Raw genomic sequence first — 22,747 nt, forward strand, 5'->3', positions numbered from 1 at the left:
CTCCATCCCATGTACTAGAAAGCCAGGAGAAGCAGGCAGAACAGGTTTTTAAAACAGCAGGCAAGTAGCAGAGGGCACAATCCCAAACAACGAGGAAAAGCATGATTTAACATCCATCATCAAAAGAAACAAGGGAAGAACACCACAAACGCCAGGGAGGCACAAGCTTGCCTTCAAAAGACAGAGAATGCTAATCGGAGGTACAGAGAGGTAATAAAAACACCAGAGGACAGAGAGACTGAATGGCGGAGGAGAGAGCCCAATTATGCTGAAGAAACCAGTCATTTCTGGAGGAAATGGGCACATGCAGCCTGACCCTTTCTGGTGCCTGTCCACAGTGCCTAAAACAAAGCCCTGGACACAAGCAGGGCTGCAAGGGGGGTACCAAGGGCATTGCAGAAAAACGACAACCCTCCCATCAGCTCATCAAGAACAGCCTTCCTCTGAGACACCTCAGAAGGTCAGAGTCCCTGTGGAGGCAGGATAAAGGGAGGCCAGGAAATGCTTTTGTTTCTTGGGTTAAGAGATTTTTTTGCCCTGGGTAGCTAGAGGGAGGCACCGGTGGAGGGGAAGGGAGAGAGATGCAACAAGGTACGAGAGGCAGAAAGCAAATAAGCAGAACAAAAGACACAACATGGGGCTTCCAGTTACTGCAGAAGGAGAGCAAGAAATAACACCAGCTCCTCCGCACACCAGCGATGCAAAGGGAGGGGGGAAAGGCTAGGAATTACCCAAGTTAAATACCTGAAAGGAGCTCCGACCGGGGTCAGGACATACAGGGGCTCAGTGCTTTCAGCATCATGCATGAAGAAACAGGAGAGAAAAGCAGCAAAAGACACCATCGCTATGGTGATATAAAGCATTGGAACACACTCAGCAAGGAAAAGAGATAAAAGAAGTTACAAGCCATATTTTCAACTGCACAGAACAACATCCTTGAGATAGGATCAGGCCCGAGGATCCACCCAGGTCAATTGTTAGTTGGCTCTGCTGTCATCTGCCTCCTCGTCTTCCATGCTGTCTGCAGGTCAAAGAGGACACAGCAACAGATACAAAATGTAAAGGGGTTATTTTATTATTGATTCAGAGGTTAGACAAGGCACCATTTGATCTAAAAAGAAATGCAAAAAAACCCAATTAAGTGTTATTTTTGCAGTCAATTAAAAAAAAGTCTCTTTTGCATTTCTTCAGAATTGTGTGAATTCCAGCTTGGTCAAGATCACAGAAAAGCCACCCTGTTGCCAAGTAAGGCAGGCTTGGACTAGAGAGAAACCTTCAGCAGCAGAGAAACCTTGAGAAGTCTCTATGCCAGGGTTTAGGAATGCAGCAGGACAAGAACAATAAAACTTCCAGGAAAAGACCATGGCATCTTTTTTTCCTTTCCGTTTCAGAAATGATGAGTCATTTGTTTGTTTTGGTCCTCGCTGACAGGAAGCAACTTTAGAAAAATCACAGCAAACCTTGCAGTGGCCTCAGAGTATTAAGAGCCCATGAAAGAAGCCCTGAAAGTCCTGGAGAAGCCTGGAACGGCATCTAGCCCTACCCTCCTAACAGGTCAAGGACCCACGTCTGATTGCTGGCAGAGATATTTCACTCTGTACAATTTTGTCTTCCCAAACTGTGACTTCTAAGGAGAAGACCATCTCCTCTTCGCAATGATTCTCCTGAATAAGAAATCCAAACAAAACCCAACCAAATCAGCCCCCAAGCCCCTTGTCTACCACCTCCTTATTCCCCTCCCATCAATTGGAACCCCCTCCCAGCTGCCCTCCCTGCCTCCCCTGCACCCAGGGGAGGGCTGCAATGGGTGATGTAGCAGAGCGTGCAGCATTTGGTGGTCTCTCATCTGGTTCACGGAGTCACTCAGCTGGAATAAATGGGAACAAAGAAAAAAAATAGATTTAGGGGAAAAAAACCAACCAAAATTCATCATGGTTTATGGCAGAAAAAGGCTGGTGAGCTGGATGTAGAGTGAGTGCAAAGGGGGAACAGAACAGAGAGTGGAAGAACACATTGTTCTTGCTGTGGAGTAAAACCATGACCAAATCCAGGAACACCAACTGGCCAGGAACCCCTCCTGCCATTACGGCAGCACTTAGGGGGCTGCAGCTGTCCTTTAAGTCTCTCGAGATGCCAAACCAAAAGCTACTTCCACTCAGAACTCCTTTAGTCATCGAGATGCCGTGACAGCTCTAACACACTTTCCTCTCCGCTACCCTGGAGCACAGCAGTCCCATGCTAAGCACTATCCCGACCTCCCCGCTCAGGCCACGTGCCAGGGGCTGCCGTTTCACGGAAAAGCCAGAGACGATCAACAAGGCAACAGCCATGTGGGGGATCTCAGGGGATTGCAGGCTGCTGATGAAACCAGCACCGTTTACTTTTGAACCTTCTCTCCCCGCAGTCACGTGCTTTCAAGGGCAACAAGTCAACTGCTTTCAGTTCCTGGTGTTATTTCCAGTTAGCTGGAAGGGAAGAGGTTGTTTCCCTGGAAAGGATGTACAAGGACACAGGGTGATTTTCAGACTAAAGAGACATTATCAAGAAAAGAGCAAGGGATTCCTGAGAATTAGGCATCTGCTCTGGACACACAGCCCACAGCAGCTCAGTGCACAGGAAGGAGAGAGGCCATCTGGTCAAAAGAGGAGGGTACTTGACAACACTAAATCAGTAAACACACATGGAAGGCCAAAGCTTCATCTGGGCCAATCTGCATTTACAGCAGGGTCCTCAAGGAAGGATTGGAAACCCACATGGGCAAAGGTGATCACCAGCTGTGCAGAGTCACCATATAGCAGCGTAACGGCCCCAAGAAGCCGGGGCACTAACCACACTGCACATGGTGTCCTCAAACAGAGAGCCTGATGGAGCTGTTTGATTTGCTCAAGAAACAAGTACATTTCCATGATCTCATAACGAAGGTCGTTGGCTCAAGGGCACATGAAGCCAGTAGTTAATAACGCTCTCAGGCCTTGAAAAATCATTTGTTTTGCAATAAGGCTTTATTTAGCCTTTGGGATCAGGAGAAGCTCAACACACCTTCATCTCCTTGGCCAAAGCCAAGGGAAGAGTGAAGAGATAAAACCCAAGTCCTTTCCTTGTCCTCAGGAGATCCCAACTTGCCACACACAGTGACTGTCAGACTCTGATTAGAAACTTCATGTTATTAAAAAAAGCAAAAAGGATCTCACTAATATTTGCTGTATTGGGGGCCAAAAATGAGTGGCTGAAAACCCCCAGCTCTCAGCCACCCTCTGTCTGCCCCACAAGCCCCATCAGAAGACAGACTGTGCTCTCAGGTAACCTGCCATCCCACACATGTACAACGAGAACAAGTTCTCACCAAGCCCTGAGCAGCAGTGCACAGCTGAGCCATCCCTCCCACATCTGCTCCCCTGGCCGACACACACGCAGCCCTTCACACGCTTCCCACAAGCAACCCCGTGTTTCATTTCCTGCAGCCAGAAAGCATTACCTATCTGGCACCCTCTGAAGGTCCTTTGTCCCCACGGCTCAGCCCTGATCTCCAACCTTCTGCTAATCCCCTGTGGAGCAGCCAGGAGGAGCTGAAAGTGCAGCTCCTTCCAGGGAGCTACAGCTCTAGAATGAAACAAAAGCTTTTTGACCCAAAGGGGTGCAAACCCCATCTCCAGCAGCGGGTGCTCTGGCTCGCTGCGACCTCTAGGGGCAAGATCTCCAGCATCCGCAGACAGACCGAAATTCACATATACTGAGATAGAGACCGTTAACAGCTTGTTTAATAGAGAATTAGCACAGCCCTGTCCTGGGCTGCATCATCTAGTCCCCTCCTCTTCTACTCTGCTTAGCTCTTCACCCTCCCTATCCCCAAAGAGACAGAGATAGAGATGGAGAGACAGAGAAAGAAGGGAGAGCTCCATCCTGGGAGGGACAGAGCCCTAAATGAACATAACCAGGTCTTTACATGTTGCTCTCGAGAAGGCTGCCAGGATGCTAGCAAACACCACGTCGGGAGACTGGGAGGCATCCACCGCTGTATGGATCCCTCGCTTGCTGTAGTAGGACACCAGGGGAGAGGTCTGCGTGTGATAGGCCTTCAGGCGGGTTTTCAAGGCTGTTTCGTTATCGTCTGATCGGCGGATCAGGGGCTCTCCAGTGACCTGGGAGAAGCAAGGGGACAGTCTCCAGCTAGCTGCAGCCTGGCAAGCTCCCCCCTTCTCTCTGTAGCTATGACAACCCCTGCTCCCTCCTCTGGGACAGGTGCTGCAGAGGCTGCACAACACGGAGCTGCAGAGGCAAGTCCTCAGGCCTGCACAGGAGAGCGGGGCGAACCCAGGGCAGCTTCACAGAGTCCCAGTTTCACTGAAGAGAAAAGGATTCATGGTCTTTCCCCCACGCACCATTCTGCTTGCTAAAGGGAGCCTCGAGAACAGACACCAGCCACAGTTGCTTCCCAGGAGGGAAGCCAGTCGCAACCTACTGCAACTTCAGCTATGGACAGAGTCCAGCAAGGTCTGAGGCTGGCAGAGCCCAAGCCAGCTCTGCAGAACGGCCATGCCCTTCACTCATCCCTCCAGGCCTCGCTCCCTGTGGTGCTGTCAGCTCAGGCTGCCCAGGCAGTTCCCCATGCTCCCCAGAAAGCCAGGACAGAAGGTATGAGAGAGGGAAAGAAAGGAGGTTTTCCAGGGATGCTGCAAAGCATCAGCTAAACCCAAAGCAACGTAAGCTGCGGCCTTGGGAGCTCACATACATCGTCCTTCATGTGCTCTTTCGGGGGTCTGAACTCCTCGTGATAAGAGCGGCCACTCGCTGGGTGAATCAGCCTAAGACAGAAAGCAAGTGTCAGCAAAGTAGCCCGACGTCAGGACAAGGTCTCCTGAACCTGCCACTCAGCAGCACAGAAACATCTGCAATAGCAACCCAGTTATACTCTATTAAGAAAAATCTCTTCCAGCTATTTCTGTACAAAGCACCTCTTTTAAACACTTGAAAAAAGCAGCTGTGCTAGGAGATGGAGAAGGGATTTTTACTTTATGCTTTACTGAGGAAGGGGGCTAGCTCCTGGAGGTGTGACACAGTGCAACAGCAAACAGTGGGAGACGCCCGTGTGCCTGCACAGCCACGACTGACCCCGGTCAGGATGTTCAGCAGTGCCCAGACATGTATGCGATGTCCTGCGTAAGGGAGCCGTAACAGCTCCAGAGAAACGAGAGCACAAAGACTTAGCTGTCAGACACCAGGCTTAAAGGCTGAGCTGGGTCATCAAGGACACTGATTCATATCAGCAACTGCTATTTATAGGGCAGGGAAGGGGCTCTGGTCAAGGCTGGCTCAGGCGCAGGAGAGCAGGCCAGGGATCAGGGCAGGAAGGCTCAAACAGAGCAGAAGTCTGACACAGACCAGCATCACAGCTAGCCCTAAACACTGAGAATGACGCGAGGATCCAAAATTAGGATGTTCTCCCCTAAACTAGGAAATCCCACCCTGTGCACTGAGTCTTTGGGAGAGAATAATTACCGTCCAGTGATTCTCCGGATGAGCAAGGAGTCGGGAATGCTGAACTCAATGACGGAGTCCAGCTTCTCTCTCCTCTTCTCCAGGAGCTCATCCAGCTGCAACAGAAACACCCAGCTCAGCGGGACAGCCGAGGGACCTGTCTCCAGGGAAGGAGGAGATGCCAGAGCAGTCCCTGAACAGGAGCTCGCATACCATTTCAGCCTGCTTCACTGTGCGTGGGAAGCCATCCAGGAGGAAGCCGTTCTTGCAAGGAGGGGAGTCGAGGTTGTTCTCAATCAGCTCCACCACCATCTCATCACTCACCTGCGGAAAGGAGAGATGGGCATACAGTCAGGAGGGACACCCCGATTTTACACACCGCTGCCTCCAGAGCTGCTGTACCCACACCAACACCCAGGCTGCATGAGACCCTTTTTACAGCTGTTCCTGGTCCCAGAGGCAGCAGCCGCAGCACAGGGCACTGCTGTTAACAGGGCGAAAACTGCGTGTTCAGACCTGCCCACGTCAGGGAAGCACTCCCTGCCACGCGTGTCAACACCAAGACGTGGCTAGTGAGACATTTCACGCCAGGGACGCTCCAGCCTGTGCAGGGACTTGGACCTGCGCCGTAACCTCACTGTTACAAAGGTTGCTGTATTTCAAGGGTGACCGTCAGCTTAAAGACAAACTCCCTAGATTTTTTTTTTTTCCAAATCAATTCACAATAGAAAATATCGACATAACCTTTATTTCCTGTTACTTTGTACTTTCACCCACACATCCCCCTCAGTAAGCAGGCCTGGCAGGAAGGGCAAAGCAGGAGAATTGCTCATTGACTCTCGTAAAACTTGCGCGAAGGTAAATGCCCAATGGCTGCTGACAAGCTCTGGCCTTGCTGCATAGTTCCCCCCCCATCACCATCTCGGCATACTGCTGGGATTAGTGCCTTTTCTACGCTGCAGTACTTGGAAAGTACTAACAGATGCTGCAGCCCCAACAATAGCTGTTTATTTGAGAGTAGCTCTCCTCAGCAGCGCTGTTTTCTCCAGTGCATACAGCTGGGACCCAGCAGGACTGGGGATCAGACTGTCACAGCACACATAAACAAGAGCCCTGGAGCGGGAAGCGTACAGCCACGAGGCAGGTTGGGTGAAACAACAAGTCACTTCTGTGCTTTCCTGATTACCCGTTTCAGAGAAAGTGGTCCTGCTTTGTAATTGGGCGTAAAAACCCATCCCAGGCTCTGAACGCTGCTGGGCTCCCAGCCGAGTTATCTTGGAGCCAGAGTACGCTGCCGGGATATACCTGCGGAGCAGCCCGGTGCCGGCTGCCACACACACGTGGCAGATACCAGCAGCCTTGCCAGATAACGTCCCTATCTTTCATAACCAGCTGGGATATTGCAGACTCGATGTTGCAATGCAAGCTTTGAGCGAAGGCTGGAGATAAGTCACATCGCTCTTCCCACCCGTGGCCTGCAGATTCTCCGTGGGGTGTTACGAGCCTGTGACAGCCAGCAGCGATGCCCGAGATCTGCTCCACACCACTTAGCTTTGGGGCAAGTCACTGCCGTTTGCTGTCCTTCAAGTTTCCCCAAGATATTTCAGTTACTTTGGTAAGATGATTAAATCCTCACAAAATGAATGCGTCAAAGATCCTAGCTCTTGTCTCTGGGGGATCCAAAGTGACTCTTTCACACAGCATTGCACAGCACCCGCTGCAACTACCACAGCAACACCCTCAAGTCCATTTTCACCTTACAGTTACAAGCATTTATGCAAGAGCTGGGGTGTAAAAGAACCCTCTGAACAAACTCTTCCACCCCACAGGAGTCCCGGTGTGACGTGAAGGGACGCAGGAGCCGCAAAGTACAGCTGTACCATGCTGCAGCTCCAAGGATACACCTTCACCTCAACTACCGTTCAGGAGCCACAACCCAGACCGTACCCTGCCAACATAAAAGTGCCATGGCAGAAAGAACCAGCCCAGGGACAGAGAGGCTGCTGGTAAGCAAGGAGCAATTTTGAATAGCACCAATGTTTTTATAGGGTGTATCTCCTGCAAGATAATGAGAGGGAAACCCCACACCTCCTCCTCCACTAATTGTGTTTTGTCACTAATTAGGAGGTGGCTTTTGACTGCTCTCATCCCAGGTGCTGCCAGGCCATCTCCCCTCCCAGCACATCTCCCACTACCCACCAGCTTCCCCGCATCCATCGTCTCTTTGAGCCGCTTGCCCAGCTCGGACCCCGAAGCCACCATGGCCCGCAGCATGTCCCCGGTTGCCAGGTGGCAGACGCAGTAGGTCTCGGCCAGTTTCGGAGCCTGCGGGAGAGGACAGACGTGAGGTGAGCTCGCCGGGACGGTGTGGGAGGCAGCGCCTCGGGGGCTGAGGCCCAGCCGGGGGTCGGGCCCCCCGTCCCGGTGGGGCCTTGTCCCCGCTCTGCCGCGGCAGGACGGGCTGTGACCGGCCAGCACGTGGCAGGGCCCGGCGCTCCGGGAGCGGGGCCAGGCGGCCGGACCGAGAGAGCGGGCCCGGGACAGAGGGCCCCGGCACCCTGAGGTGGCCCGGGGGGCGGGGGTGGGCCGTATGCCTGAGCCCCCGGGGGAAAGGCGGTCTGGGACCCTCCGGAGCGGGGCAAGGCCGCACGCCCCAGTCCCTCAGCCGGGGAAGGGGGGCCGGACGCCCCGGTCCCTCCAGGCTGGGGCTCAGACGCTGGGCCCGGGGAGGGCCGGGTGGCCCGTTCCCGCCGGCCGCTCCCGGGAGGCGATCCGGGACCCCCGCGTACCCCCTCACGCCGGTACCCCCTCACCTGCGTGCCCTTGCCGGCGCCGGGCGGCCCCAGCAGGACGGCGCGGATGCCCTGCCGGAGCCCCGGGCCCGGGGCCTGCCCGCGGCCGCCCCCCGCCTGCGCGCTCGGAGCCATGGCCGCCGCCGACTGCGCGCCCGCCCCGCGGCCAATGGGCGGTGACGCCGGGGCCGTGCGCCTCGTGGGCGGGGTTACGTGCAGGAGTGGGCGGGGTTATGCAGGGAGCGAGCGGTTTTCTCGGGAGTGGGCGGGGTTACTGGGGAGTGGGCGGGGTTACTGGGGAGTGGGCGGGGTCAGGCGGTGCCGCGTGGGCCGGCGGCCCCCGCGTGGGGTGTGTTCCTCGCGCCGCGGTGCGCGTGCAGTGGGTCCCCGCGCGGCTCCGCGGGCACTGCGGGGCTCTGCCCTGCCCCCCGCACGGCGCCCCCCGCACGGCGCCCCCCGCACGGCTCCCCCCATCCTGCGCGGCGCCCCCCGCACGGCGCCCCCCGCACGGCTCCCCCCGCACGGCTCCCCCCGCACGGCGCCCCCCGCACGGCGCCCCCCGCACGGCTCCCCCCGCACGGCGCCCCCCGCACGGTGCCCCCCGCACGGTGCCCCCCGCACGGCGTCCCCCGCACGGCGCCCCCCGCACGGCTCCCCCCATCCTGCGCGGCGCAGGGCTGGGTGCTGCGCCAGAGCACCGGGACGACGGGCCAGGGCCTCACGGGGGGCAGGAGCGTCCCCCGTGGCAAAGCCAAGCCCGCAGAGTTAAATACCAGAACCCAGGATACGTGGGTCCCTGTCACCTCCTCAGCGGGGGCAGCTACCCCTCCACGCGCAGAATGTCTCCTCAGCGACACCAGAGAGGGAGTTGCAAATTAACAAGAGGAGGATAAAAGTTCCCTGCTCAGCCCGTGGTGTTTGTGGGATGGAGCAGTGGAACTGTTTCCAAGCGCACAAATGCAAGCAAAGACACGACTGATGGACCAGACGGGGCGTCCGCAGGCGTGGCACAGCTGGGTCTGCTGTCGGGAAACCCACCGAAACTGCCAGCAGCAGCACAAGGACAGAATCGGTCCCTGAGGTCTTCCCGACCACCTCCCCCGATGTCCCAGCCAAACAGGCGCTGCTCAGCCTTTAATCTGCAGGAAGCCTCGTTTCCCTGGCAGCAGTATTTTGGAGGTATTTTTGGCTCTCTTCCCCCCGAGGGTCCCTGCGCATGCGATGCACACGCAGCCACGAGCGCCCTTGCACCAGGGCTGGGCTGCAGGCAGGCTCGCAACGCTCCGCATTGTCGGGCTGGGGATGAGCTGCTGGCACGGCGGGGACACGGTGAGAACCCAGAGCGTCTGTGGGGGGGCAGTCCCAGCCCTGGGAGGGGGTGAGCGAGGAGAGAAGCATCCCTGAAAGGGATGAAGGATGCTTGGAGGCAGCTCAGCCAATGAGGTGGCTGGGTTTGGTTGCCATGGCCACGGTGGTGAGGCAGAGCAGGGAGGGGGCGCTGGGAACAAGGGGTGCAGAGCCCCCCCAACCCCTCTGCAGGGGTAGCTGGTCCACGCGTTTGGGGCAGGCAGGGAAGCAGGGCAGGACAAACAGCCGCCACTGGGGCCGGTTCGTTCTCTTGGGAGACCCATGGGCATAATCAGTTTAAATGCTTTCTAAGGTAACGGGGTGGGGGGGCCGCACGGGGCTGCTGGGGAAGCTGGCTTGCCTGACACAGTGAGGAGGGGGCTCGCAAGGGATGCCTGCGGATGCTGAGTTTCGGGAATGGTGGGTGGCAGAGGTGCCCCTCTCCCTCGTTAACCCCTTGCACTGCCTCTCCCCAGAGACCTTGGACCCCCAGCAACAGCTACACCTCGGGGAGCTGCGGGAGCTCGGCGTTCCTCGGGGGGCCCCCCTGACAGCACGCCTAGTCACCCAGGAGCGAGGCGTTGGACCTTGGTAAGGAGGGGATGCTCAGGGCTGGCAGGAATGACCCACTTAATTGCTCATCATTTCTGTGCCCAACCAGGGCGGGCTGGGTGCTGGTTAGCAATTTCTTTGGGGAGTGAAGTGTAAGGCTGGAGGAGTTGCTCTCCTTTCCCGAGTACGAAGCTCTAAGAGCTTCAAAGCCCAGTTTTTCTCCCCATTCCCCGTCTCTGGAGTTTGCTGGTGGTGCTTGCTCAATGCATTACAACACCCTGCCGCTCCGGGGTCAGCGTGGTCTTTCTCCTAGTGCCCCTCTGAAATGTCGTAAGTTGGTCTGTGCAGAGGAGGAGGAAGTGGTGTGCAGCTCTGAGAAATGAAACCTCTGTCTCCTGCTCGCTTCAGATCAGAGGGACCATGTTCCTGTAAGACCTGGATTATTGAGTGGAAATGTTTCGTGCGAGCCTGTGCTAGGTTTTCAGCTCCTTGGGTGATGGGATGGGCTGGAACCAGGGGAGGAGATTATTAACGCTAAGTGTGCAAGCTTAAAGGTAAAGCTCTGCTAAGTGTGTGAGCTGGGAAACACTGTGCAGCTTAACTTGTCCCCCTGTTCCACACCCCGTGCCATGGGAGAGAGGTGAAACTGGAACCACAGCATGGATCCAGAGCATCCCCAGGCCAGTCGGCACCAGTGAGTGGCCCATGCTGTGCTCTTTAAAGATGCCTCCCTTTCATGGAAGGTGGGCCCGTGAGACTCAGCTATTTGGAAACCACAAGGGAACTTCACCCCATGCAATGTAAAGCAGATCTAGCTACATGCCGGAGCGTGAAGGGACACGTTCTGGCATTTATAGGCCATCCGCTTTGCAGTGAAATTGGCTTTGTTGTTAACTGTGTTGGTGCCTGGACCGCTGCTGAAGAAGACAGGGCTGCTCTGTGCCAAAACGAAGCTCTGAACTGCAGAGAAACATGTCTTCTCCCCCTGGAGAAGATGCTTTAACCCACCGTCAGGCTCTCAGCTGAGGTGCTGGTTTGGAGGAGAGCAGCAGAGGCTCTACCCAGGGCAGTGCTGCCATGTATGGCCCGTGGGAGGGACGGGGAGCACCTCGGGGTGCAGACTGGCTGCTGTACGCTGGTGGAACTTCTGGGCCCTGCCTCTAATATTTCCTTTCTTTTTCCAGCGTGTTGCATACTTAGAAGCTATACCCTACTCGAGGAGGCTTTAAACTGGCATTGTCACACCTTGACCATGAACGGGTACTTGAACGAATCCAATTTCATGATGGTGGAGGAGGGCTTCACCACCAGAGACCTCCTGGAGAACCTCCTCGTGGAGCTGTGCCAGGCGGTAAGGGCTGCGGCTCTGCTGCTCCCCGGCAGCCAGCACCCCCTTGGCAGAGACGGTTGTGGGGAGGCGACTGCTGCTCACTCCAGCTTTCTCCTAGAGCGACCAGCAAGCCTTCTTCGTGGCAGACCTTGGGGACATTGTGAAGAAACACCTGCATTTCCTGAAGGCCTTGCCCCGTGTGAAACCCTACTTCCCGGTCAAGTGCAACGGCAGTGAAGGAGTGATACGGCTGCTGGCTGAGCTGGGGGCAGGCTTTGCCTGTACCAGCAAGGTAGGGCTGTGGGAGGACAGCTCGGGGCGAGCATCCTTTGGGCATTTGTGGAAGAGTGGCAGAGCTCACCTTCCTTCCCTTTTTCCACTCACTAGATGACATTTACAGGGGCAGGAGTCTCCCTCTGCTGTCAAAACCCTCCCGATGCAGCCCCAAAATCCCTGTCCTCTCTCTCTGGTGACTCAGGCTTGTTCCTTTTGACCGACATTCCTGTCTCTACCTGGTGTCCTGGCTGGCAGGCTTGGCTGGTGGCAAGGCACATCCCTGGGGGCCACTGCCGCAGCCGTCCAACTCTCGGTGCCTTTCAGGCTGAGCCTAAAGCTCCCTGCTCCCTCCTGCTTCTCATTCACTCGCAGCCAGATTCCCAGGGAGGATCCAAAGTTAAGCCACTTACTTGTACGTAATTAAACAGGACGTGTTACCAGGAGGAGAAAGTGCAAAGAGTCGTGACAGCTCAGACCAGCGCTGCGGCCGTGACCCTCGCTGCAGCTCACAGGGGACACGTGCGCCAAACCCACGCCTGCTAACCCCACTTGATTTCTCTCCTCCCGGTCTCATGCCGCTTGTAAACACCTTGCCGCAACCTGCCCCTGCCACGACAGTCCACTGTGATCCCTTTGAGATCTCGCGGATTTTCCCTGGAAAAACCCAGGCTGCAATGCCGGCGGTTTGCCCTTCGCAATGCCGCAAGCTGGCTGAGCCCCAAGGCCGATCGTGGCCAGGTATGGGCAGCGCCGGTCTCGGGGACCTGCCTGCACCTGCCTGCACGCGTGTCGTTTCTCTGCAGGCAGAGATTGCACGGGTTCAAAGCATCGGAGTCCCGGCTGATAAGATCTTCTACAGCAGCCCCTGCAAGCAGGTTGCCCACATCAAATACGCAGCCAGCCGCAGCGTGCAGCTGATGACCTTCGACAACGAGGTGGAGCTGAGCAAGGTGGCCAGGAGCCACCCTCGTGCCAGGCGGGTGTCATTGGAGGCGGGGGGCTGGCGTGGGAGCCGGGGAGATGGCTGGGAGGTGACGGAGGGCCTGAAGACCTCTCAACACAGTGTGGCTTTGCTCTGCAGGATGTTGTTGGGTATTGCTGCTGACTCCAGCCCCTCTGCCCATCCCAACTTGACGTTTGGGACCACGGTCAAGTCCTGCCGACACCTGCTAGAGACAGCGAAGGAGCAGGCTGTGGAGGTTGTTGGTATCAGGTACAGCACGTGGTCCTTTGTCCATAGGGGTGCTCGGTCCGTGTTGGAGGGGACTGTGGGGAGCTCTGCCTTGCCGGAACAGCGCGGGGCCCCATGGAGCTGCCGGCTGCTTTGGCTGGGAGTGAGGTGGAGGCTGCACCTGGGGAGACTGACCCTTTTTGGGACCAATTTGGGGCATGTTTGGCCCTGAGAGAGGGTCTGGGGGTGCTCTGCAGGGCTGGCTTGGCAGTCTGGCTTGGGATGGTGTGTGGGAAGCACAGAGCTGCCCGCAGTGAGTGATAACCCCAGTGCCAGGTCCCCTCGCTGCTCTCTGGGGACAGGCGAGCCCTGCTGAAACAGGGACTGTGCCCTCAGCTTTCACCTTGGGAGCTGCGGTCTGGAGCCCCAGGCCTTCGCTCGGTCTGTGGCCGCGGCGCAGCTGGCCATTGAGGTGGGCACAGAGCTGGGCTACCGGATGCACCTCCTGGACATCGGAGGGGGATTCCCCGGCACCGAGGACACCAGAGCCCGGTTCGAAGAGGTACATGGCTCCCGATGCCTGCACTCGCAGGCAGAGCACGAGGCTGGAGGGTCTCACTGCATCTGGCTCCCTGCAGAGGGACCGAGCTAACTGAGGGGGAACATCTTCTTCCCATCCAGATCGCTGCCGTGATAAACTCTGCCTTGGACTTGTATTTCCCAGACGGCTGCGGGGTGGAGATCATCGCGAGACCGGGGCGATACTACGTCACCTCCGCCTTCACCTTAGCTGCCAGCATCACTGCCATGGAAGAGGTTCCTGTGGAGCAGCCTGGCTCTGACGGTAGGTGGGACGGTGGGATGGGCCTGCCGGTGTCCCCGAGCCCCCCTCAACCCTCTCCCTGCTCCCCCCACAGAGGAAGAGTCTGGCGGCAAGAATAGCCTGGTGTATCACCTCAACGACGGCATCTACGGCACCTTCAGCTGCCTCCTGTTTGACAGTCCCTGCCCCAGACCTCAGCTGCACAAGGTGAGCGTCTGGCCCAGCTCGAGGAGGGCCCAGCGGGTCGCTCCCATTGCGTCCCATCACCTCACCCACCCCTGCCCGCCCTTCCTCCTGGCTGACCCCCGGCTCCATGCCGGAGCAGAGCAGAGGCCATGGCGGCGTACCAGCAGGGCCGTAGCCAGAGTCTGTGGGCTCCCGGGGTCAGACTTTGGGGCGAGTGCAGACGAAGGAGGTCACTGTGGCACTGGTGCATCCTCCTCCTCTGCGCCCGCTCCATCTCTCCCCTGCAGAGACCCTGCCCAGACCACCCCTCGCGCAGCAGCAGCCTCCGGGGCCCCCCAGCACACGTGGAGGATCGCATTGCCGACGGCCTGGAGCTGCCCGAGCTGCACGTCGGGGACTGGTTGATTTTTGAGGACATGGGTGCCTACACCATCGCAACCTCCTCCTCGCTTGGGGGGTGTCCCCAGCCGCAGATCACCTACGCCATGTCCCGCATGGCCTGGTAAGAGACGGTCCTGGGCGAGCAGGGTGAGGGGGTAAGGCTGAATCCCACGGGAGACGCTGGCTTTCCCTCCAGCTGGGCTCTTTGTTCAAGGGAGAGGACCAAATCTGAGCCCTGGAACCTGGAGATTCGGGGTAAAATCCTGGCCTTGGAGGCAAAACTCACATTTTTTTAAAATATTGACAGACTTGAGCCAGTTTTTCACTGGGGAAGCCAGAGGCAGCTCGGCTCGGCTCTGGGGGACATGAGAGCCCCTGAGCTCCCCCTTGCCTGGGCACATCCTCTGCAGCATTTCGGGAGGGGCTGCTCCCCCTTGCTCCCCATCGGGTGTCTCCCTCTTGCAGGAAAGCCATCCAGCTCTTCCAGGGAAAGCTGCCACAAACAGAAGACGACCGCGAGAGCATCTGCACCCCGCTGTCCTGCGGCTGGGAGATGGCGGAGACGCTGTGTGTCACCCCGGTCTTTGCTCCGGCCAGCATCATCTGAGCAACGCCGGTACCAGGGTTGGGGGGGGTAAAGGTCCCGTGCCTCCCGCCCCGTCTGCCGCCGGCATCGCCCCGCTCCGCTCTCACGGGGGACCCGTGGCAAGGACTTTGAAGTGTTCACCATAAATGCCGTTCCTCCTGCTCGTGCGGTGTCGTGTGCCTACTAAAGGGGTGGGCGGGTGGTGCCCGGCAGGTTTGGGTTCTTTTTTTTTAAGAGTTATGGAAATGAACGGTTGTCCAGCGCAGCTCGGGGTTTTGTACGAGGAAGCCCCCAGCTCTTCCTCCCCGCCCTGCGCTGGAGGTGGTGGAGAATCGGTCTGCAATAAGCAATTGGGTGCATAATGAGGCTTTGCTCGTTAGGGAAGCTGAGGTCCTTCACCCAAACCTTGGACGCTGCATGTTCTGGCATCCAGAGGGACGCCTGGGATTTTGGGGAGGGGGGGTATGGAAATAGGGGGGTGGGCTCTGGGACGTGGGGGGAAGACATCCCTGCGGTCCCCGAGCTCTTGGCAGCCCTAACGAAGCCCCCTGCCCGTGGGATGGGGGGGTCCTGCAGAGCTACGGTACTGTGGTGGGGGGAGACGGGGAACCAGGAGCCCATAGAAGCCAAAACATGGCGACACTGCGAGACCCCGACAGCCAGAGACTGGGGGAACTGGGGGGGCATGGGGAGCACCCTGCAGCATGGGGTGGGGGCACTGGGAGCAGGGGGGCTCTGGGGACACTGGGAGACACTGGGGGCACTGGGGGCTCTGGGGACACTGGGGGCTCTGGGGGCTCTGGGGTGGGGGCACTGGGAGCAGTGGGGCACTGGGGGCTCTGGGGGACACTGGGGGCTCTGGGGTGGGGGCACTCGGAGCAGTGGGGCTCTGGGGGGCACTGGGGGACACTGGGGGCTCTGGGGGGCACTGGTGTGGGGGCTCTGGGGGACACTGGGGGCTCTGGGGGGCGCTGGCAGCGCGCGGTGCTGGGCGGGGCGCTGGGAGCACGGGGGGGCCCGAGGGTCTCGCAGCGGCCGGCAGGGGGCGCTGGGGCGCGGCGGGCGGTGTTCCCTCCGCCCCGCTAGGGCGCGCTGCAGCGGGGAAGGTCGCTCGTGCCGCTCGTCTCGTTGGCTCCGCCGGAGCCGCCCAGCCGTAAAGCGCGACGCGGGTGTCGCGGGGTGCGGTTGCGCTTGGCGGCGGGCAGTGTCGCGAAAGGCCCGTGAAGGACGGTGGCGGTTGCGGGTCCGTGAGGCGCGGCGGGAGGGGCCGGCCCTGCGGGTGTCGGTACCGTGACAGCGTCCGTGTCGCGACAGGCGCGGAGCCATGCCGTTCTGGGAGCTGCAGCGACAGCTAGGCATCGATGTGGACCGGTGGTTGCTGCGGCAGAGCATGCCGCAGCCCTACGGCAAGGCCGGGGCCTGTCACGCCTTCGAGCGGGAGTGGGTGGAGTGCGGGCACGGCCTGGGCCAGACCCGGGCCCGCCGCGAGTGCCAGCCCGAGTACGAGGACTTCATGGAGTGCATGCACCGCACCAAGCTGGTGAGTGCGGCCGGGCGGGGTGCGGGCAGGGGGGGGCCGGGCCGGGCCGGGGGGAGCAGGGGGCTCTGGAGGGCCCGGGCCGAGCTGGGGGAGGGACGGGTCGCTGGGGCGCCAGGGCCGAGCTGGGGAGAGAGTGATGAGAGTCTTGAGGTCTGGGGCCCCAGGCTGGGGAGGGGGATCGGGGTGGGCAGCGCTGCCAGGGGTGTTCCTGGTCACTGGGCACCCTGCCTTGGCGCTGCCTGGAGCCACCGGGCATCACCTCTCGGCTGGCAGCGGGCAGGCAGCGTTCCTTACCCAGCGCGAGTGGTGGGCCTGGCCCTGCAGCAGCCCCTTCCCCAAGGGGTGGCATGGGCTGTGATAGCAGCAGGGCTCTGGCATCCGCAGAGCCTTCCTCCCTGCCTGCAGGGCCCTCCTCCTCACCAGCGGCAGCTACGGTCAGTCCTCAGCTGCAGCAGCGATGGGAGAAAGCACTGCCTGGGCAGCCGTGGGCTGGAACCCCGGTTACCAGTAGTAGTAAAATGTGTCGCAACAGCCTGAGAGCCCAAAAGTCTCTGGCAGAAGGCGCAAACCTGCGCGTTGGGTGTGCGAGGGTTAGTGCGGGTGCCACGTGCGTGCAGCTTCTGGGGGGCTGCCGGGACCTGCACTGGAGACCACGTAAGCGCTTCCTGACTGCCCCCACCCTCTCGTGTGCCCTTTGCCAGGCTGTGCGGCTGAGAACCATCCTCGAGCAGAGGGACAAGATGATCAAGGAAGGGAAGTACACGCCACCTGACTACCACAAGGGCAAAGAGGAGTCGCGGCCTTGATTTGTGGGGGGAACGTGACCCTCGGTCACCTGTGGAGTCGTTGACGTGGAACTCCTCTGGGAAGAAAATCTGCGGCACAACCGGGTTACGCTGTACCTGTGGGGTGGGGTCTGCGTGAGAGCCCGGCCTCTGCTGAAGGGGAATGGCACCAGCGTCGGGCATCGCTTGGGCTAGTAAATGTCTCCTTCAGAACAGTGTTTGGCTTGGTCTTGTCTTTCTTTTTCCTGAGTAAAGCATGGCTTGAGGCTCTGCCTCTGTAGCAGCGCTGCCAGGGGAGCTGTTGAGACACCCTAAAGCACCGCAGTGGTGCTGGGGACGTGCCCTTGAGGAGGTCAAATGCTCCTGGAGCCAGAGGGAGCCGGTGCCGCAGAGTTCTCCCTTTGTGCTTGCAGCCCGTCCCTCCCGCTGACGTGCGGGCAGGCCTCCCAGGTGGCAATCGCTGCTGGAAATGGGAGGAGTAACCTGAAAGAATAAAAAAACTCAACTATCCAAGTTTGTCCTGCAAAACTTCATCTTAATTTACAGCCAGTGCATCGGACTGGTGTGTGCTGGGCTGCTCCCAGTCGCTCTCCAGCTGGCGGTAGTGGTGTACGAGGTGAAAACCTTGTTAAAACAGCTCCCTTCCACCCGATTCAGGGGGGTAGCAGATGGGTTCAGTTTCTCTCCTGCCCTTTCAGCGTGTCGGCGGCAGATCTCCTCGCTGGGGGCTTTGCTTCGAAATCCCGCGTGTCAGCGGGATCCATCGAGCGCCGCAGCAGCGCTGGGCCCTGCTGACGGTGGCTGGCGGGCAGCCCTGGCACGGCCGGGGTGGTTCATCCCTCCACGCCATGCCCTGGCAGCAGGACCCGCCTGCGCAGCTGGTGTTCCTGCCTTCCCCAGGGGAATACTTCCCCCTGTTCCCTCCAAATCCAGCATGGTTTTGTAACAGCATTAAAGCAGGTGAGTACCTGGAAGTAGAGAGGGGACAGATCTGAGCTTTAATCCATGTTTTTAATCCTGGTGATTGTGGCTTTAATGTTTAATCTTTGATGCAGGTGAAGCCCATCGGTTTTCTGATCCTCGCAAATCCCCACAGCGGGATGATAAACACTGACCCGAGCGCAGTGTAACCGCCGGCAGGCAGAGAGGGCCGGTGCCCCTCGCCGGGCTGTCGCTCCTGGCAGACACAGGTCTCCGACTCCCGCCCTGCCGACGCCATTGTCCGTGGATCAGCAGTACGTCAGACGCACCTCTCCGCGTTTGTCTCCAGCTGAGAAGAGACGTCCTCTCTCTCGGGCCAAAGGCAGCTCTCCTCTTTCTCCAGACACCTTGTGAATGGTTAACCGGGTGTGGGAGACCAGCTGGTTTGATGAGGGGTGTCTTTAGATTTTGAGAGCTTGAAGTTAAAGTATCGCCTAACGTGAACTGTGACAGCAGCAAAAACCCAAACTCCTGGCTGGGACCCCTCCTGTGCCCACAGAGCTCCCGGGGGCCGGACCCCTCGGTGGGCACCCGGATCCCTCCTGGGCGCGGGAAGAGGCTCGCAGAGCCCTTGTTCTGGGCACCCCGGAGCTGCACCCTGGGATGTGGCGGGCCACAGCTGGGCGCTGTGTTTTTGGGGCTCTCTGCCCTGCCCCTGTGCCGTCCCGCGGTGCCCAGGGCAGGGACCTGAGCCGGGAGGGTTTTGTTATTTACACGTGGTTGAACAAAGTGCGCTGGAAGAAATGCTTCCCTGGTTTTCACCCCAGTTCTATGCGGGCTGTGGTCTCGCAGGTGCCATCCCAGCGGGGTTTGGCCTCTTTGGGATTTCTGCTGCTCCCTCCAAACCGGCCTTTCCAAGCGCTGCTGGGAGCTGTTTCCCTTCCCCCAGGCCTGGATGGGTTCCCTCTGCCCGGGCTAACTCATGGCTGTAGCCATCCCGGCTTTTCTCCCTGGCAGGGGCAGGCACTGGGGGACGGTGGCGTTGCAGAACCCCGAAATCCAGATCTGATGAGGCCCCAGGCTGCCAGAGACGGGGAGCTGCTCTCCCCGTGTGTAACGGGCTGATAATCCTCAGGGATTTTGTTTGGCACTTTCAAATATGAAAAGTGTTTGGTGGTGATTAGTTTCAGCAGAGGAAAACTTAGGTCACGCTGCCGATGCTCGGGTGGATTACAGTGTTTTGGCTGTAAAAGCAGGGAGGGGGAGCTCCCCACGCAGCAGCGGAGGAAACACCAGAAAGAGGTGAGATCAGTGTGAAGAAATGGGCAGGAATGTGAACGGTTTCAGGTGAAAATGCCCCGAGAGGCTCCCGGCACGAGGGCTGCGGGCTCTGTGGGGTGGCTGCCAGAGCCACCAGCCGTCAGAACTAATAAACGATGAACCAAGAGGGAAAACCGCAGCCGGGCATAGAAATGGAACTGCGCGCTGGCCGCAGAGCCTTTATCTGCAGCGGAGAGCCGGCCGTGGGGGCTGTGGGGAGGGGCTGCGCGGGTGGGGGACACAGGGACTGACATCCAGAAAGGGCCGAGCAGGGCTGGGCTGGCGCGGGGGGAAGCGCCTGCACCCGGTGGGCTGGCGTGCCCCGAGCCATCTCCTCACCGAGCCGGACCGCGCTTCCCCTGGGATCAGCCCCTGGCTTCCCACCAAGGACAGAAATTTGGGGAGCGAGGCCAGCCGGGACATCAAATGTGAAATTTGGGGCGCAGGGCCGACCGGGACATCAAATCTCCAGGAGCCCCCACACCTGCACCCCCCACCCCCGATTGCAACCGCATAACTGCTCGTTATGCGTGGCGATTAATTACCCTCCTGTTTCCTTTTTGGGGGGGGGGCGGGGAGAAGGGCTCAGCAAAAAACCCGGCAACTTGCTGGTGTCAAAAATGACTCATCGAGCTGTCCAGATGTGGGAGGAAACACTGAAATGTATCGAAGCGCTCCGGCTCCCGAGGGGCTCTTTAGATCCATCCAAAATCTAATTGTTCTGGTGAAGGATGTTAACACAGCCGAGGGCAAGCGGTGAAGAGCGGGGACTGGGAGGAGCGGATCTATTTGTTGTAGTTAAAAGCTCTATTAGAAATTTCAGCCAATAAGGAAAATAACCAAAGATCTGATGAAAATGATCAAATTTATGGAGAGATAAGAAAAAAACCCCACCTCCCAGCTCTGGCAGGAGATGACCACGGCCGAGGCTCTGGCTGAGTGGCAGCGATCGAAAATGCATCCGATCATCCCGATCGAGTTCCCCCAGGCAAAAGGGATTTGGAGCATCCTCAGCTTCTGAATGTAGTTCACTGCGGATCACGTAGTAGATCCAAATTTCTGATTCACAGTTTGCTTTTCTGTTGGCTTTCTGGCACGGGGCGAAGCCGCGTCCCGGCGGGGTGGGAGGCACCGAGGGCCCGGGGAGCCGCTTCTGCCGCCAGCACGGCCTCAGCCAGGCAGGAACCGGCGAGGGCAGCGTTCGTGTCGCTCACCGGCTGCTTTCCCTGCCGCTTTCCCTCCCCCCCAGCTCCCCCGTTCCCAATTTCCTATAACCCTCAGCTGCCCGGGAGCGGGGAGCGGGGGAGCCCCCACCTCCTGCAGCTCCCGCAGCCCCGGATGTGCCGGGAGCCTCCGGCAGCGTCCGCAGCTCCTCTGAGAGGAGGAACAAACAACTCTCGGGAGATGAATAATTTATCAAAAGTCAAGGGAAAAGGCAGGTTTCATCTGCGGGCTTGGGCGAAGGTTTTAATGAGGGACGGGGGACTGTCCTGGCTGATTTGTACCTGCGGCCCCAGGAGACATGTCCCTGCACCCCTGCAGACACCAAGCGGGACCCCAAGGTCTCCGCATCCTCAGGTGGGGGGTCCCCAAGGCCCCAGCAGGGAGGGGGGTCCCCCCATGGTCCTGCTGTACAGCGCAGGGATGGGGAGATGAAATGATTTAGGGAGGGCCCCCGCCTTCCTCCTGAAATAACGATTCCCATCCCCACGTAGGCAAAACAGCGCACGATCTTAACCCAGATCTGCGGCAGGAATAATCTGGCACCGCCGGGCGCTGCGAGGGATTTCTGGAAACACGTTCCGGGTGTGAAATCCGCACAGGCTGGAACAGGCACCATCTCCCAGCCGCCCTTGCTTCAGCTTGGGTCGGCCAGGTTTGCTCTGAGGGCGCCGTGAGGAGGAGGCCAGAGCCCGGCCGGTGGCACCGAGCACGGGGTGACGAAGGGACACGTCACCCTGCAGCCAGGGCGCGCGGCTCCCGTCCCGTGTGTTTCATGCCCTGAGGGTGAGCGGTGCCCGGCCATGGGGGGGGGGGCACATCTCGCCCGTTGCCCTGGTGTGTGCCGGGTGCCGGGGGAGCCGGGGCCGGGCTGGCGGGGCCGTCAGCTGGGGGCCTCCGCGCTCACAGAGAGACGGCTGAGCTGCCCGACCTGTCCGGGAGCTTTGGGAACGGCACGAGCAGCGTCTGGCTCTTCGGGCGCTTTCCTCCTCCCAACGCGTCTGAGGCCGCTGGCTCCGGTGGGACGAGCCCTCCCTGCTCCCCAGCTCTCACGGATTTTGGGGTCCCTCGCAGTGCCGGGACCTACAGCCCCCACTTGAGCACAGCAGCTGCATTTATCCATCAGTGCCCAGTATGGACCCGACCACCCGCTCAAGAGGTGCAAGACCTGCATGGGGGGAGTGAGGAGAAAGCAGCACCAGGGCGGCAGGGCTGGTGCCGGCCCATGAGGGCACCATTTTCCAGGACGCCCTTTGTTCTGCCTGCAGTGCCCCAGCACCAGTCCGGCCCAGCCACAGCGTTATCGGGGCTCCCGGGTCCTGGGGAGCTCGTGCCCTCATTACCAGCCGGTGCTTGTGCCTGCGAGGCCTTGGCTGCCGCATCTGTGCGCTCGATACATCCCACCGGTGCAAACTCGGGGTTTTGGCCGAGTGCTTCCTCCTGCGCTGCTCTCCCTGTCCTGGATCCAACCAGGCAGGGCTGCAGGGCGACACGTGCTCTTTCACAGCCACATCCCAAGTGTCCAAGAGCAGAGTGTCACCACACCCTGCGCCGTGTCCTCCACTGCGTCCCACCCCCTCGCCGGAGGTACTCAGGGAAACAGCCGCCGGGAAGCAGAGGGACGCGTTGGGATGAGATCTGAAAACTGCTGGGGGAGAGATGCCCGCGGGGCCGCCAACTGCGCCAAGACCCCGGGAGAACTGGGGCGACGGGCTTGGCCCGGCCACGTGCAACGCAGCGGGAGCAGCCATGCTGGCCCGGGGCCGTGGCGCAGTGCTGCTGCTTGCTGGGTCCCGCCGTCGGTGCGAGGCAGCTGGATCTGCCGTCAGCCGGAGCGGTTTATCCTGCTTCACTCCTGCCAGGCGGCTGGGGCCGTCCTGCAGCTCAGCCACCCCTTCGGGCTGCTGCTGGTGACCCTGCCTGCGCCACGGCTGCTGCCGGCGCTGACTCGGCTGGGGCTGGGATGTCTCGCTGCCCCGCAGGTGAGGCCCTGGGCAGCACCCGGCTTTCGCAGCGCAGCCCTCCAGCCCTTTCCATGCCT

At 59.4% G+C, this 22,747-nt stretch overlaps 3 protein-coding genes and 1 long non-coding RNA gene across 5 annotated transcripts; 3 read left to right on the forward strand and 1 right to left on the reverse strand.

The window, feature by feature from the left end:
- Positions 1-1,052: 1,052 nt before the first annotated feature.
- Positions 1,053-8,441, reverse strand: AK2 (adenylate kinase 2). 2 transcript variants are annotated; one of them, XM_075773734.1, is made up of 7 exons: positions 8,289-8,441; positions 7,675-7,800; positions 5,689-5,799; positions 5,497-5,591; positions 4,730-4,802; positions 3,944-4,139; positions 1,053-1,867 (listed from the first exon to the last, which is right to left on the reverse strand). In XM_075773734.1, the coding sequence occupies exons 1-7, from the start codon at positions 8,400-8,402 to the stop codon at positions 1,860-1,862; spliced, it is 723 nt and encodes a 240-aa protein (XP_075629849.1). In that variant the 5' UTR covers positions 8,403-8,441; the 3' UTR covers positions 1,053-1,859. The 2 variants fall into 2 exon arrangements, with proteins under 2 accessions (XP_075629849.1, XP_075629848.1); XM_075773733.1 differs by lacking the exon at positions 1,053-1,867 and having other exon boundaries at positions 3,737-4,139.
- Positions 6,680-7,738, forward strand: LOC142604784 (uncharacterized). The gene is made up of 3 exons (XR_012838616.1): positions 6,680-7,090; positions 7,305-7,481; positions 7,600-7,738. It is a non-coding gene; the product is annotated as an uncharacterized LOC142604784 (long non-coding RNA).
- A 571-nt stretch (positions 8,442-9,012) lies between the features above and the next one.
- AZIN2 (antizyme inhibitor 2) lies at positions 9,013-15,082 on the forward strand. Its single transcript, XM_010303495.2, has 11 exons — positions 9,013-9,596; positions 10,091-10,205; positions 11,351-11,517; positions 11,615-11,788; positions 12,576-12,748; positions 12,854-12,985; positions 13,340-13,505; positions 13,625-13,787; positions 13,861-13,973; positions 14,240-14,454; positions 14,799-15,082. The coding sequence occupies exons 3-11, from the start codon at positions 11,419-11,421 to the stop codon at positions 14,938-14,940; spliced, it is 1,377 nt and encodes a 458-aa protein (XP_010301797.2). The 5' UTR covers positions 9,013-9,596; positions 10,091-10,205; positions 11,351-11,418; the 3' UTR covers positions 14,941-15,082.
- A 1,019-nt stretch (positions 15,083-16,101) lies between these two features.
- Positions 16,102-17,460, forward strand: NDUFS5 (NADH:ubiquinone oxidoreductase subunit S5). The gene is made up of 2 exons (XM_075773926.1): positions 16,102-16,459; positions 17,161-17,460. Exons 1-2 carry the CDS (start codon positions 16,244-16,246, stop codon positions 17,263-17,265), a joined length of 321 nt encoding a protein of 106 aa, XP_075630041.1. The 5' UTR covers positions 16,102-16,243; the 3' UTR covers positions 17,266-17,460.
- The last annotated feature ends 5,287 nt before the right edge of the window (positions 17,461-22,747 follow it).

This window comes from Balearica regulorum, chromosome 22 (genome assembly GCF_011004875.1).
Source record: "Balearica regulorum gibbericeps isolate bBalReg1 chromosome 22, bBalReg1.pri, whole genome shotgun sequence".
NCBI lineage: Eukaryota > Metazoa > Chordata > Aves > Gruiformes > Gruidae > Balearica > Balearica regulorum.